Source organism: Labrus bergylta, chromosome 17 (genome assembly GCF_963930695.1).
Source record: "Labrus bergylta chromosome 17, fLabBer1.1, whole genome shotgun sequence".
Classification (NCBI taxonomy): domain Eukaryota; kingdom Metazoa; phylum Chordata; class Actinopteri; order Labriformes; family Labridae; genus Labrus; species Labrus bergylta.
The window spans coordinates 9541228-9557730 of NC_089211.1; the positions used below are offsets into that span (position 1 = coordinate 9541228).

General features: G+C 38.7%; 1 protein-coding gene across 1 annotated transcript in view; it reads right to left on the reverse strand.

Annotated features, from left to right (window-relative positions):
- Positions 1-16503, reverse strand: part of LOC109986311 (ephrin type-A receptor 5) — a 53826-nt gene that overhangs the window by 19131 nt on the left and 18192 nt on the right. Inside the window, exons 4-9 of the mRNA XM_020636921.3 lie at positions 9824-9979; positions 9282-9620; positions 3118-3242; positions 2022-2111; positions 1731-1800; positions 1456-1558 (exon numbers count right to left, since the gene is read on the reverse strand). Of these exons, the coding sequence (XP_020492577.1) occupies positions 1456-1558; positions 1731-1800; positions 2022-2111; positions 3118-3242; positions 9282-9620; positions 9824-9979 (883 nt within the window). The remainder of the gene's footprint in view (positions 1-1455; positions 1559-1730; positions 1801-2021; positions 2112-3117; positions 3243-9281; positions 9621-9823; positions 9980-16503) is intronic.

Sequence of the window (16503 nt, forward strand, 5' to 3'; positions counted from 1 at the left end):
GAGTCTGTGTGTGTGTTTGTGTGTGTGTGTTTTGTACATGTGTCTGCCTGAGGGTGTTTAGTTTGCCGGATCTGTTGAGTCAAGGGGATTGAGCACGCTCAATGCCCAGCATGCCCTCCAACTCCCTACTAGTGTGTGTGTGTGTGTGTGTGTGTGTGTGTGTGTGTGTGTGTGTGTGTGTGTGTGTGTGTGTGTGTGTGTGTGTTAACAATGCATGCATGATTATTTTAGTGTGTGTGTGTGTGTGTGTGTGTGTGTGTGTGTACATGTATGCTCTATGTCTATGTATGTGTGTATAGAGGAGAGTCATGCAGGGGGGTAATCGTGGTTGGAGTGCTTGTGTCCTAAATCCATTACATGAAAATGTTGGTATTCCTCCCCCACACGAAACGAGAATAATCACCAATCCTCAAATCTGGTCTTGCTAAACCCAAATGCCTTCTATGTCTTTCTGATTTACTTTTCAATCATGACCAAAGCTCCACCATCTATTTATCTTGGCTTTTGACAAACAACTACACATTAACCAACTTCAAAAATAATAATAAAAGAAACTAAGCTTCTGAAATGGAGACCAGTTTAAGCAGGATGGAGAGTAAATTAACTGGCAACAAAATGTGAGCATTGCAAAGTTAGATAATAAAAATATATGAAAGGGGTGAAATGTGAATGACTACATCACCAAATTATAGATGTAGATCTAAATTCACACTGAGCTTCAACCATCCCCAACCTAGCTTTACATGTTGCAGTAAAATTAACTTGGTAGTAGTTTAATCAAATTAAATAATATAAAATGGCTGTTTCTGTGGAATAGCAAATATGTAAAAAAAAAAAAAAAAAAGTGTAAATATATTTACAGAGATTTTAGGGAGTTCCAAGGACATCCATTCCTATTTAAATTAATTAAGAATGTATAATAAAAGCTGCTAAAGAAATATCCCTTTTAATTATGGCATGCTAAGTACTAGTTCTCAGCAACTGTTCTCTCTGTGTTTAAATGCTTCCACTGCAGCTTTTGCATTTGTATATGAGGTGTGTAAGAGCATCATGTGTGAAAATGAGTTGCTCAAGGTTAAGTGAAGGTCATATTAGTCCAGAGGCATGCAGGTTCAGCAATAATGTGGGTTTTTTAATGCGTCAGGAAAATGGTGCGAATGTGTAACAAAGCAACACTGTGGCATGAAACCAGAGCCTCTCCTGGATTGCATTGATTAACTACTGCTGAAACCTAAAAAGCATCCTTTAGTCATGGCCTATAGAAGAAAAGAAAAACTACCCATGCTTCTAAAACCGAAATACTGCTCAAAAGTCAGAAGAGTCCAAACCGAGATTTCGATAGGTCAGTAGGGACAAGGGGACGTCCTCATAGACAGAAATGTTACATTACATGTGGGTGTCATAAAGTTAAAATAATTGTGAATATTGCTTGACTACGGTGTTTTTATTTCTTACCGTCCACTAAGCAAGAACCCAGCAACAACTGCCAGTAGTACCAGAGCCAGTGTGATGGCTACAGCTACAATCAAAGCCTGAGTCCGCTCACTGGTAGCAGTCACTGACAAAGAAAGAAGTTGAGATTAGACACAAATACTACACACACAAAAATCACACCCGGTGTCTGTTGCCGATGTAACATCCCAAAATGAGGTGTGATTCACATACAGTTTGACACTTTTTTTGTGACATCATGCTGTCACGCACACGTTCTCCTTCTCAAGTGTACTTACAGTAAGGGCTGGTCTGGAATTCAAAACGTCGGCTAAATGCGCCGTAGCCTGCTGAGGTCCTGGCTCGCACCTGTAATGCATTCAATCCGATCACATTAACTTGGTGATCAGGTAGCTACAGGTAGCAGATCATTATTTTCTAATAATGTATATTTAAATGTGCTCTGAATGACTTTGATCCAGCAACTACTTTGTAATGTCTCACTCATCTCAGACTGTTATTTAGAGCTTTTTGGCATCTTTTCACACTTGAATGTCTACACATAAATATTTATCAGCACTGTGTTTGACCTGGAAGATGTAGGCTGATGAGGGCTTCAGGCCGTCGACCACCATTTCAGTCTCTTTGGACTTTATAATGGTGTAGCTGGAGTCTTGCTCCTGTAGTAAGAGAAAACAAGCAGGGGTTAGTACTATTCTTTTACATGCATACAAACATTTGTGTAGCCTCAATGGTTATGTTCGCTGTGTTATTCATTCAGCCAGTATTTAAATAGATATGTTTTTCCTGCAATTTTTCTTTTCTATTTTTGTACATTTTTGTAGATGAACTACCTGTAGTTGGTGTGAGCTTGATTGTGTGAAAGTGCATGTGCAGTATCAGTTTCCCAACTGTAACCACATCAGGTTTAAACAAAGCTAAATACCCGGTCCATTAGGCAGAAGCCATTAGCAAACCGCTGACCACAAATACTGCTCAGCTCTCCTGTTTGCCTTTATTCTGACCTTTCCCAGAAAAGAAGGCATCAGAGGATGAAAGAGAGAATACAGGGAAGTGAACAAAGATCGTAATAGAGGCGTCAAATTGCTGTCTCTACCAAAGTCCAATTAAAAAATACTACAAAAAAACGAGACCTTTTTTTTTTTTACACTTTCCAGTGTAAGGGTGAGTTAAGGATTTTTCAATATGCCTGATCAAGCTGATCAAGTAAAAAACTTAAAGACTAACTGATTTCTACAAATAAAATGATGTTAAGCATGATGCTGTTATCTTTCAAAAAAGTTAAGTATGGTATGGACATATATGAAATGTAAATGATGATAAAAAAAACATCCTTATATTGGATGTTGGTGTTGAGTGGTTTGCGTTCCCCATGTACAGAGCCTGAGGCAGGCGGCCCGGGTTCAAATCTGATCTGTGGCTCTTTTCCAGCAAGTCTTTCCCAGCTCTCACTCTCTCCTCAATTTCCCACTCTATCTACTGTTCTGTCTCTCAACAACCCCCCCCCCCCCCCCCCCCCCCCCCAGCTTCAAAGAAACCAACAAAAAGCTTCATAAATCTCATCGGTTAAGCTCCAATAGCGGTTTTAGAGTGCACTTATTAAAATGAAAATAAATGAAAGACAAAGTGTATTTGGACCCAAAAAATAATTTATATATTTATTACCTTCTCAAAATATTTGATCTCATACTCCAGGATGATGCCGTTGGGCCGATCGGGCTCTGCCCAAGAAAGGGCGATGCTGCTCTTCTCTGTATGACCTTTTCTCACCACACTTACTGGGGAGGGCGCTGCACACACAAAAGGTATAAAAAACAACAACATTTTAAACACTAAAGCTCATTATCTGGTTTTACTTGTAAAAAAAAATAACAGTAGTATGATGTAGTATTTTAAAGTGCATCTCTTTAATTTGAAAGCCTAACCCGACTTATGTTCCATAAGAAAACACCGTGATAAAACACAAAATGACATTTTAGCTGTGAAATCCATCCTTTCTTGTAGTACAGTTTTCATGTTGAACTTCAGCAATACTGTCTTAGAATGAAACTCTAAGGTCTAACTATGTTTGGTTTTTTCGTGTCTTTGCAAAGTTTTCAATTCTATTATTTTATTTTAGGGTGAGATTTATTCTGCAAGATTTATTCTTCTGGCACCCAAGCTAGGATGATTTTAGATCAATCATCAAACCAGACTGTTGTAACCTGAACTGTTGGCCCCTCTCTCAGAGGGACAGTTGAAGAGTCTCTGACACATAAAGAGCTTTTCACCAGGCAAAATGCTCCCTAAGGCAACAACATCCTGAGTGTGTGTCTGTGTGTGTGTTCGAAATCCTCTACTGAAAATGCTAAACACTGTTAAGGTTTCAATGGCCTTCAATGGAATAAATCATTGCTACAAACACAGTAACTCTATCCATGAGTGGATGGTTGCAGAGAAGTGTTATCTGCCACATCTTAAAAGCCTGAAACCAGAAACCGTATCACACACACACACACACACACACACACACACACACACACACACACACACACACACACACACACACACACACACACACACACACACACACACACACACACACACACACACACACACACACACACACACACACACACACACACACACACACACACACACACACACACACACACACACACACACACACACACACACACACACACAAAGACTAAATGGTATAAATGCTAGGATGTGTAGATAAAAGAGAGTGGTTCTTTTCTCAGCAGCTTAACGGGTAACAATACACCAAACTTGAAGTTCAAATCCACTCAACATGAATGCAGTTTGCCTTGCTATATTTAATTGAAAGTTTAAAAAGAAGATGCCCTGAGGGTGTACAGCTAAAGCCTGGTACCCCAAGTTACATAAGCATAGTAAATGTGACTAAACCTTATATCATCCTAAGTTTACACCGTAAACTTAGGATGATATAAAGCATACATTTGAACTTTTAGGAGTTGAATAAAACAGTTTTTAAATAAACTTATTTGCAAAAATAACATTGCAGTTTTAATCCAGAAAAAGAAGTGTGGAATGATTTAAGCTTAATTAAAAGCTGTAAAATGTGCAAGACTGAAGCTTCCTTTAAAGTAATTTACTTTCCTGTGGTATTTTTTCAGAGTTGTTTGAATAGTATAGTGGTACTTTTTTAGTACATATTTACAAATATTTGATATATAAAAATGTTTAAATCAGCAAATTTGCACTCTTACCATTTTAGATATTTGGTCATCTATGCCTGTTCCTTAACTTTCCCAGTTTTTGTTTAATACAACTCTGATGCAACATGTCTATGTACAAAAGCAACACAAAAAGTAACACAAAGTCAGCAGATGCACATTTCTGGACAATGTCACACCTTTAAGTGTCATAGCTCCTTGGCTGAGACTAAACGAACAAGTCTTTTTAAAATGTGTTTTAACTGAGAAACATAGAAACAGCAGGAGATTGGGGGTTGATGGAAGAAGTGGGAGCTGACGGAGGAGTGGGAAACTGTGTGCTTAAGGAGCAGGAGGGGATGACACAAATTGAAAAAAAGTGAGAGATGAATTATGAGAGAGGGAGACATAGAGGGTGAGACATAATGAAAGGGTGTTGACAAAACTCAAGCAACACTTTCAATTTAGCAACCGAGGAGATAGTGGAATCACACTTCAATGTTTAAACACTTCCAGCGTGAGCTACATCTGCTAACAAGCAACACTAGTGTTAACTCAGAGACAAATGAACATGCACTTCACCAAAATAAATCTCTGGAAAATGCCATTCCATGCAGACAAAGGTTAGAAAATGTAAAAGTTGTTTGTAAAAGAAATTATATCAATTTCCACAGCCGTGGCTCAGTGGTAGAGTTTGACATATCTCAACTGAAGCTCCTGCAGCCACATGCTGATGTCTCCTTGGGCAATTAACCCCAAGTTGCTCCTGCTGATGTGTCAGCTGCATGTGAATGTATATGAATGGGATAAGTTAATATTGATGGACACTTTTCCATTGTAGCCACTGCCATCAGTGTGTGAATGGTTAAGTGTGACCTGCAGTGTAAAAGCACTTTGAGTAGTCAGAAGAGCTCTTTACAAGCTCAAGTCAATTTCCTATCCTTCTTTTTATATAATGCCTTGCGTCTCTCAACTGTTGAAATGCACCATCACAGACGGATGTAAGAAGTCTTTGTAAGTGAAAAAAAGGTTGCCTCTCATTCTCTGTTTTTTCTTTAGCAAATTAGCAAAGTTAGCAATGCATGCTGTTAGTTCACAGTGCTCAAACACTATTAACATTAGAAGCAGATAATGCCAACTTTCAACAGAAACCAGAAAAAGCTTATTAGCGACTAAATAAATGAATAGTTGTGATTATAGAGAGACAATTTAGCTTCTTATTTTCATGATTTTGTTACATGTAAGAGACACTTCAATTATATGATTACTGCCACTCAAACTTTTAGAGTATTATTTACAAGGAATGATTAAACATCTAAAACATACACGCTTTGAAAGACATTGGGTTATAAGGATAGTTCTATATTGAGTTTAGTGATTTTTTTAAAACAATTAATTTCTTCAACTTATTAAAGGTTGCTTGCAAAGCCACCTTATCACATTTTTGTATTAGCATGAAAGGAAACATCAAAGCAGTGCAAATATATGACTTGCCTTCCAAATTGTTAAGCTGCACAAGACTTCTGAGTGTTTTCTGAATTTGTTCATTTGACCCCCTTCCTTCTTTTTCTTCCTTATCCTTTTCCACATGCCAACTCTTGCAACCATACTTTTTATTTCCTTATCACAACTACCTCATCATTTCTCTTACAGTTTGTCCCTCCAACTCTAACTGTGTTATGTTGTTCTTTCGTTTTCGTTCCACCTTTCCTCCTGCCATTAACCTCTCCTCATCACGAGAACCGACACTTTATTATTCAGCAGGGCTTCACAGGGACACTGTGAAATCACCTTATCAAGTGGGACACCTCCCACATCAAACGGCAGATTCTCCAACTCGTTTTCTCAATCTCTGTCTGTCTGAGTCCCTGGTCTCCCCTGTCTCTCAGACAATCAGTCTCAGCTTGTTGTAAAAACCTTTTTACCCACACAAGCAAAAGAACATTGAAAGCACACAAAAACAGATGTAAAGTGCTGATCATTGTCTTATTGGGTAATTACATTTGAGATAGAGAAGGAGGCAGGATCAGAGTAATTATTGCCTCAGGATTATTGTAATGATTAGTCTGATGACTTTGGGAAATGACTTGACACAAAGATATCAAGAAATTAAAGTCCAAACATTGCAGCAGTGAAACATACTGAGGGTGTGTGCAGCATTACATCACTGCTTAAGTGTGCTAAAGTGCATCAGAACTTAAGGCAGCATTTGCAAGTAAGGCTGGATGTAGTAAGAGGTTCTTTAGAAAAACTTTCAGCCAGAAGACAGTTTAGTAATGTACTTCTAAAGAATGTTAAGACACTATTTATTAAGTCCTGACATTTTACTCAAATGAACAGCTGTGGACAGTTTTGGAGGAATAATGCCTTAAAATCAGATGAGAAGAAAATATTCCTCAAACAAATCAATGGAAATTAAAAAATCCCAGATTAAAGCAATTGCATGTCGTAAAAGTCATCACCTTTCCTATTTCTTTGGGCTTAAAGAGGTAAATCCTTCTGGTACGCACAGAAAATCAAATGAATATAGTGGCTCTGATTCTAATGATTTACTGTATAATGAAGTTTGAATTTGTAGTTTTTCCCCCTCTCTATGTTAGACCTCAAATCATACTGCTTGACCCTTTGAGAGGTCCAGAGCCCAGGTTGGGAAGCATTAACTTAAAAAAATATGATTCACCATTTATTGGGATTTATGGGTAATATGATTTAATTTATTTGATCTTAATACAAATCAGCCATTTGTATGAAAACCTTCTGTAACAACTGTTAATGGAACTGCTGAGTACCACATGTTAGAGATTTTCTACAACTCATGACAAATAGTTAATCAAACATGCTGCTGTGAACTCAGGAACTATTGTCTGTGTTTTCAATATATGATTAGGCAGCTTTTCAACTTGTATGCTCAAGTGTTTGGAATAGCCTGACTGAAGATTTCAAACGTGCCTTCAGTTTAACTTTGTTTGATATAATACAGTATATGTTTTAATACTCAAGTTTATTCATATACGTGTCACTTTAAACTGCACTAACCTGTATGAAAGTTGCAGCGTGAATAAACTGCATGGGTACTGAATTGATCTGATTGTTGTACTTAAAACACCACCCATGCCAGAGAGAGGCACAATTTATCTGTCTGTGACTCCGTCGACCATGTGTAATCTAACATAATCCCTAATCTCCACTTGGTCTAGTGACTGGCTAACTTTAATCCAGCTACAACTCCAACACGCCAAATGTGGGTTCTGTGGTATGCTGTAATCCACTCAGACTGCTGACAGCCACAGTGACAACACAGTCAGAGGGCTGTCAGTTTTCTCAGTTGTCAGACAAACGTCTGCCTCACTCCCTGTCATCCTCTCTCTCCCCAAGACAAACTGTACCCAACCTACTACAAGTCGGGCTGTTGTGGCTTTAGGGTAGAGCAGATTGCACATTAATAGGAATTTCAGCAGTTTGATCTTCCTCCTGCAGACATTATGAATTTTCCTTGGGCAAGACACTCACAGATCCAAGGGGCATAGGCCAGTGCTGTTTGAATATGAGTGAATGTTGTACATTGAAAAAGAAAAAGATAGGCAGGATTGTTGGCTGTATGGCAGTGTCTCTAAGTGCATGAGTGTAGACCAAGAAGGCTAAAACATCCTCCCTTAAAAAAATATATTTTTATTCTCTGGCTTTCCCTCCAGATGGAAGCTTTGTTAAGAAAAGCGTTAACCTCATAGATTTTGCTCAAGGCATTTAACAGTGTACCACTAATTTCATTACAAGCAAATAAAAATACTACAACGGCATGCTCTTCCCGTAAACATTAGACTGGGTTCCTAAATTACTTGTCATATCCCTTTAAAGGAAAGACAACAAAACGTTCAATACTTACAGCCATGGGAAGCAGTTGGATTATTTTTATGGTCCTATATTGTTGAGGTCTTTTTAAGTCTGGCCACTGTGCTGCTCAATTTATCGTTTTTGGTTCGGTACTCAAAATAGTTTTTCTAAGCTTCCCTTGTGTTACACAAAAGCTACTGGTTATAGCAGCTGCAGTTTTCCTTTTTGGGAATTGCTCAATAGTGATACTTCCTGGCCTGGAATTACTATGCATCGTCAGCCTGATTCATAACTTTATGATAGGCATGAATAGAATCAAATAGAATAAACACTTGCTACACCACAGAAACAGCCCACATATAAAGCACTTTCAGTTACATATTCTTGTTTTTCTTGATTTTGTAATGAGGGGACCAAGCTGCTTTTTCAGAAACAAATCTTGGAAAGAAAGGCAAAAGCAAAAAAGCTTTCCACTGTGCAATGTTCTCTCATACACTGCGGGGAAGGCGGGTGAGAGAAAATGAACACAGTGACAGATTTGTTGGACAAATACTGTGATAATTTGATCATCTGGTGCCGATGCTTTCAAACCCCGATTATTGTTTAATGAATTCAATTTACACTTGGATTTGTTGCTGTCTCAATAGGAAAACAGCTATATCTAAATGGGGATTATTTATTCTGGGTAAAACTCAAAAGAAGCTTGAATACTTGATATAGAAAAACAGGATGATGTGGTGCTAATTTGAGAACTTATGAGGAGGCTGTGATGGGCAAAAGGCAAGTATTGATAGTTGTTATACATCTCGTGCTACATACCTGCCTGATTGGTTGTCACATTAAGTGACACATACTGCTTTGCGTGATCTTTGGCCAGCTCGGACACACCATTGACAGCCTCAAGCAGAAAGCTGTAGTTGGTGTGTGACTGCAGGTCGGCAACCATCACAGACGTGTTTGACAGGCCAACACGACGTGGCAGAAAGCGTACGTTTGGACCACATTCTTCAAAGCCCCTTCCATCTGGTAAGACCCTTCGGCACAGGATGTTGTAGCTAACATCCTTTCTGCCACCTGTTTCCATCGGAACAGACCACTCCAGGAAGACACTGGTCTCGTTGACATTGGAGATGGCGTTGCGTGGAGCAGAGGGGGGACCTGAGGGAGATGTAAAGGTTTAGCAGCAGACAAAAAAAACAAATATATCTAATGTTACTACACAACGGCAACTTAAGGAGCAGAAAGTTACATTTTCATTTTAAAATCGGATCTCATTGTACACACAAAATAAAAAAAAGGCTGGTAAGATTGGTTAAATCCAAAAATAAGAGTGAATACATATAAATGTGTATTATCCTCACGTGTGCAGGCCATATTGGGAGGGTCCGAGTCAATTTTGTAGTATCCATCCTCACAACTGCAGGCAGTGGCTCCGGTCTGCCTGGCCACACTGTGGGGAGGACATTTACTACAGCCCACGGAGTCCAGCAGCGAACGGTAAAACCCTATTTTGCAGACTGAAAGATGAGCAGGAGGGGGGGGGAAGATGCCGTGGGGTGTTTGGGGTTGAATAAAGACAAGATGAAATGATAAAAGTAGACATTCCAACAGAGAAGGAAAGGGGTTTATTGGAGTAGAAGGTTTGTGAAAGAGTGGGGGAGAGAAAAAGCAGGACAGTTCTTAGTTCCTATGACAAAAAAGGAGGTCAGTATCAAAACAGTAATGTCATTTCCCGGGTGGTTGAGGTTGTTTAAGCATTATCAGAGACATTAAAAGATACACTTGTTAATTCATTTTTTTGATTTTGATTTGAACCTTCTCAAGTCTGATTTGTTCTTATATTCCTCTTGGGACTTGCATATTTGTTGTTTTATTTTCTTATGTCTCAATCAAAATGCTTGATTTTATTATCATATTGTTCCTTCACACAGGGAGAATTCCAGACAATGATTTTCAACCCACACCCGAACAAGAATTTGCTCTTGCATCTGAACAAATGTGCACCCAAACAACCCCATATGTGAGGCACACTAAACAAAACAACCAACACCGGAACAGACATAATCTCTTTTCCACACACAAACAAAAACAGAGTCAGACGGGTGATCTATCTGGGGCAGGTAGACACCAGGGCGACACACACAGAATGTTAACACCCAAGAATACATTAACATCCTCTGTTGCCATCGCTGCGTCCCAAAGCTAACCAATCAATGAATTATCATAGCATCATTTTCTACTTTGTTTTAGCTGTTGAAACCCGTGATACAAACACAAATAGAGATATGCCATGGAGTATAAAATACTAAAGGATATACAAATATCTGTTTTGTTTGCTGTTGGGGAGAGTTGGAGATACCAGAGAGAGGAAACAGGATATTTTTCATCTTCTTTGTTCTCTCAAAGCTTCAAGGTGCAAATCTATTGCTTTCCACATTTTTGGTCTGTGTGGTTGTGAGAAGCTATGCAGCCTGTACCTGTGATTTAGAATTATATAATTAGACTAAAAGGTCATAGGAGAGAAGAATAAAAATATATGAGAGGAATATACAGCTAAATAAAAAAAATGTAAATACTATGGGAGAATAACATGATGCCGGATAAAGGAGGGAGAAGCCAAGTTCAAATGGGAAAAGAGGCAAGAGGAAAGACAAAGGAAGAATGGGGGAGAAGATTTGTGAGCGTGTCTGTGTGTGTGTGCCCATGTGTGTTTCAGTCATTAGGCAGCAGTGGCTCTGATTCCCCTTGACAGAACCTTGGTCCATTGTCATGGAACATTAGGCCTGAAAAATTTTCCTTCTGCCCTGGATCGCTCTGTGTCTCACCTCTGGATCACGCACGCACACTAAACAAGTACACAGAACACAGGATTCAATGCTTAGCCCGATTATGTGTTGAGGCTCAAGACAATGCTTTTGAGGCATCCATGAAGCTGGCCTAGTTTTAAATTATGAGATGGTATTACATTTGATAATCCATGCGTCACTGAGAAAAAAAAAATGATAATGAATGCCTTAGTGCATCTTTTATTCAGATGAGGGAAGATGTTTTGTTTTTTTGCTGCAACATCAATTTTGTCTTTGGTTCTGTTAAAATGGTAAAATTCCCAAAAAGGAGACGTACATTTTCATACTGATGCCTACAAAAAAGTATGCACAATTACAAAAAGGTATATTTTGAATCGCATCTCTATATTGTTCACTTTTTGTGTTGGTGAGTGAGACAGAAGGGAAGAATGCAACATTGTGGGCAGAAGGACACACCTGATCCTTTGTCTGCTTCAGCACAGTTTCTGCAAACACATTTATGGTTCCATACAGATTTAATGCCATAGTCCACCACCCCACCTCAAACACACAAACACGCCATGGCCGAAACAATAAAAATGGCGTGACAGCTTATTCCACATGTACAGACCACAGACTGTAAATATTAATGAACGAAGCCTGAGTGACGTCACCCATCTGTTACTGCAGGAGGCTCATGGTATCAGCCACCATGATGGAAATCATTGTCTCAGTCTAACTCTCATACTACCTCACAACAGGCTAAGAGCTGGAGCTGACGTGGGATTTAAGCCTCCTGACAAACATGCATGCAAACAATGCATATCTTGTATATTTCATGAAATCGGTTGCGTTTTTAAAAATTCAACACAAGTAATCTGACCAATACTGTTTTTGTACCAGGCTGCGAACGTGTTAATGTCTGCTGTAAAGTGAGTGTATGAATGGGGTGGGTGTATGTGACTTCTGGGCTCTTGGAGCCAGCCTCAAGCGGACCCTCTGAGAACTGCAATTTTTGTGTCTGTCAGAACAAGAGTAGAAAACATGCAAGCTAATTAAATGTATTTTAAATGGGAACAAAGTTACTGTAAATGTGACTTGAGTTTATGTGGCCTTTGTATTTAAATACAAAGTGACTAAATGAAGGTTTTAATCCAAAAGATATACTTAAATAAATGCTCAGTGACAAAGAAGGCCAATGCACATACAACTATTTTAGGAACGCAGACATTTATTTGTGCTACACCAGTAATGTATCTGGCACAATAATGAATAGCTTCTTTCTTGAGTAGATTCATGATTTGCAATATGCACATACTTAACTTTACTTGTGTCAAGTAGAGTTATTGTCCAACCATCCATCAGTATTGCCATGTGGTTAATAGCTTAATTCTAAATATCTTATTTTAAACATGTCTTGTTACATTTAATTGAATTAGCTCTTACTTTGGATCTTCTTAGATGTCCTTCAATGAAACAGCCTCAGATGCAAGGGCGGTAAAGATGTTAAATCTTAGCGTTAATTGTGTTAAAGGATACACAAAACTGGTGCGTGCATTTTTGAATCTACAACCCACATAGACATTCACACACTTATCATTATGGTCGCAATATGCTTTGGTATAAGTGTGTGAGTGTGTGTGTAGGGGTGTGTGTCTGTGGGTTGCCCTTAGGCAAGCTGTCTTTCTGATGCTATGCAGTTCTGAATTCACAACACAAAAGGGTAATAGGTAGTTAATATGCAGTTCACATTAATGTGCCTGTATGCATTTGTGTGCGAGAGGTTAATACGTAATTAATATGCATCACTCAGTGGAATCCCAGGCAATTAAGGATCCAGTGGTGTCCGCTGATGCCTCTTAACAAGCATCCTTATCTAATTGGAAACATGTTGATTTATATGACTGGCTGTCATGTGATGAGATTAAAGACAGTAAGGCAGACAGAGAAATACAAACCAGTTACTACGATATACTGTGTATAAAAATCAAAATCTACAGGAAAAGACTGGAAAACACAAAGAAAGATATGAAACTAATAAAAGGTCACACTCACAACACAAAGTATTTATTGTGTGTGACACTGGTATATTGTACTTCAGGGTTTTTGTCAGTTTATTCAACATATTGATTCAACAAGACACTGTTTTAATGTCATTCTGCTGGTTTTTGAGGTTGTAAGTTTTATAAATGAATCTGATGATTCATTATTATTATCATCAACACACAGCCAAGTCTTTTATGTATCGTTTTAAATAGGGACACATTCATATGTTACCTCATGTCTACTACCCATGAGCACCACTGGATATATCACACATTCATTCATCTCTTCTCTTCACCCTATACCACTCCCCTTACTACTTCCTCCGTCTACCTGCTCTGGTGATCAGCCGATTATGGGCGTTTTTTCTCTCAGTAATTAACCAACCAGATTCAGGCACAACCTCTCTCAACCGATCATCCTGCTGCTGCCAAATGCTAAACTCGTTCCCTCTCTTCCACGGTCATTCTCTCTTTTCAATGCAACCGCTGCAACCCTCCTCCGCCCCAGTCACCTCCATTCCAGCTCAGCCGAGTTCAGATTCAGGCTCAGAATCCCACTCCTCATCATAGCCTCCATTCCTCTTCACCACCACCAGTGTCTAGACTCCACATGGGGATATCCTATCCTGCTGTCGGCCTCATTACCCCTCCGAGTACATGAAGTCATCACGATGGAGTCTAATCCCCAAAGACTTTGCACATTTAATTCTAAATTGTTGCATGTTTAATTGTTAAATAAATAATTGTCCATTCTCAATTAATTCTCTCCTGATTGTAATACCTTTATTACACTTCACCAAGTTACACGGTACACCCCTTCATTTTCTTTACCTTTAGTATTTCCTCAAACTGATCACCTCTGATCCTTGAACGGATCTAGAAATAAAGCAAATGAGTTTGAGAATTTAAAGTCAAAATAACTTGTTTATTGTGAGTGTGCAATTCTAACATGCTGGGTTATTTCCACTCAATCAACTTTTAGGACTGACTGAATGTAGGGCGCTTTGACTGAGGGCCAAGTGATAACTTACCACCTGGCCTAAACTAAGAACTACTGAGTGAGTTTACCTAAAGCTGTCCCTTAAAAAATGACTCGCTTTTTATTTGAGTATAGTAAAATAACGTAGACGTATTAAATAACCTCATAATTAACTAAATTACAGTACTAAGTACATGTTTTTGAATTACTATAATGATGTACTCCACTGAATATCAAACAAAAATTTGAAATGAGAAAAAACGGCCAAAATGTCAAATAGCTCTATATGTGACATTACACTTATATTCAGTCTTTCCTGCCTCTTTTTCAGCTGTACACCGACACAGCAGGGCTGACATAAGCGTAAACTTTGGCTGAAGAAACATAGAAATGGTAAAGCTTAATTTCAATACAATGGATATTTTGTTACCAGATACTATTGTGAACTAATAAACCAAGTCAGGAAACACAGTAAATATCCTGTTCCTGTATTTGTCCCACAGTGAGCTACTGGACAAAGTAATATAAACAGAGTATCTGTGTGTGTGTGTGTGTGTGTGTGTGTGTGTGTGTGTGTGTGTGTGTGTGTGTGTGTGTGTGTGTCTATTTGTATTTGGGTGCATGAATGAGGATGTCCTACCTTCACCTATTATTGTTGCATTACTGTGTCTGTATGCGTTTTCCAATGGGCATGTGTTTGTTCAAATGCAAGCTCACATTTGTGTATGCCTCTGTGTGAACACAAACAAAGCCAAGTGATAATACCATAACAATAAACAATCAAGTCAATGGGGGTTTTCCTGTTTGCTGGATGGCAGAGGAGGCCATTGTTTAGCACCCATTTCTTCTCACAATCAGGCCTCTAGAAAATACCAAGAGGTTAAAAAGGTCCCAACAAGCTTTCAAACATAAACCAATTGATTTCCCTCGTAAAAGTGGAGTGATCAAGATTAACTATGTGCAACATATCATAGTGACAAATCAAGTGCCAACTTATGCTGATAAACCAACATCAAACCAATGGACCATAGCTACGTGCAAACTGTAAATATAACATGCACTGACACTCATTTACTTATTGCAGCAGCAATTGACCCACAACTTAGAACATACATGGCAAGCAATCACATAGGTCAGGATCTCAATGACATTATTATTAGTCCAGAGACATTTGATGTCTAATTGGTTGAGGTCTATAAGTGGAATGCTTGCACATGAAACTGGTTTTGAATCAAATAAGATTTATTTTGTATGTTTTAGAAACGTGTGCATATGTTATATGCACATACACCACTGTTAGAGTACATTAAATTCATCGTATACATGATATGCTTAGTATTAAAGAACAGTACTGTTCTTTATGCAATAAAACACCTATGAAATTAGCAGTTTGAGTTAGAAATGTAAATGTAAATAGAAAGGCAAATTTCATAACAGCAATGAGATACCAACAATGTCATCCAAAAAACACATCATCTGACCTAATTAACAGGGAATTGTCCACAACCTGCCACATCCACCACTGTCTTGAACTCTAGAAATATCCATGTTTTCAGGGAAAGATGCTTGCTATGCTAAATGAATCATTGTATTAATATTTCACCAACTGCAGAAATGTGTGTGTGTGTTTCCTGTATGTTCAGTTTGCCCTGGTATTACTGTGAGGACATTGTGAATTGCCTACATTTCTCTCTAAAATAGATTTTTAAGGGTTTATGTCTTGGTTTTACTGACGAGGTTATAACAAGGTTGACTTAAAGCTATGCAAGTCACCTGTCATGTTTGCTTTGACGAGTGTTAGGAGTTAGGCCATGTCCTTCGACGTCATTAAAGCTCCTCACAAGTATAGAAAAGCATGTGAATGTGTGAGCATGTTACTGTAGCAGGGGGAGGGTAAAAGGGAGGAAGCACTTCTGGGAAAGTCAGTTTACCCAACAAGCACTCAGGAAGCACTTTAGTTGTCATGACAGCATCACCATGGTGAGATGACGGGATGATGGAGTGGAGGGGGGGGGGGGGGGGGGGGGGATGGAGGGGAGAGAGAGATGCAGGAGGGGAGAACAGAAAGAGAGTGTTGTGAAAGAAGCCATCAGCAGCTTCCAGTTGAATAAGATCTAAAAGATGAATGGTCTCTGCAATAAATCCAGCTGATTCATATATATCAGGAGAAGATGGAATCAAAAAGCCTCCTGCCAATTGCATATTTTTGGAATATAATTGAACATGATGTT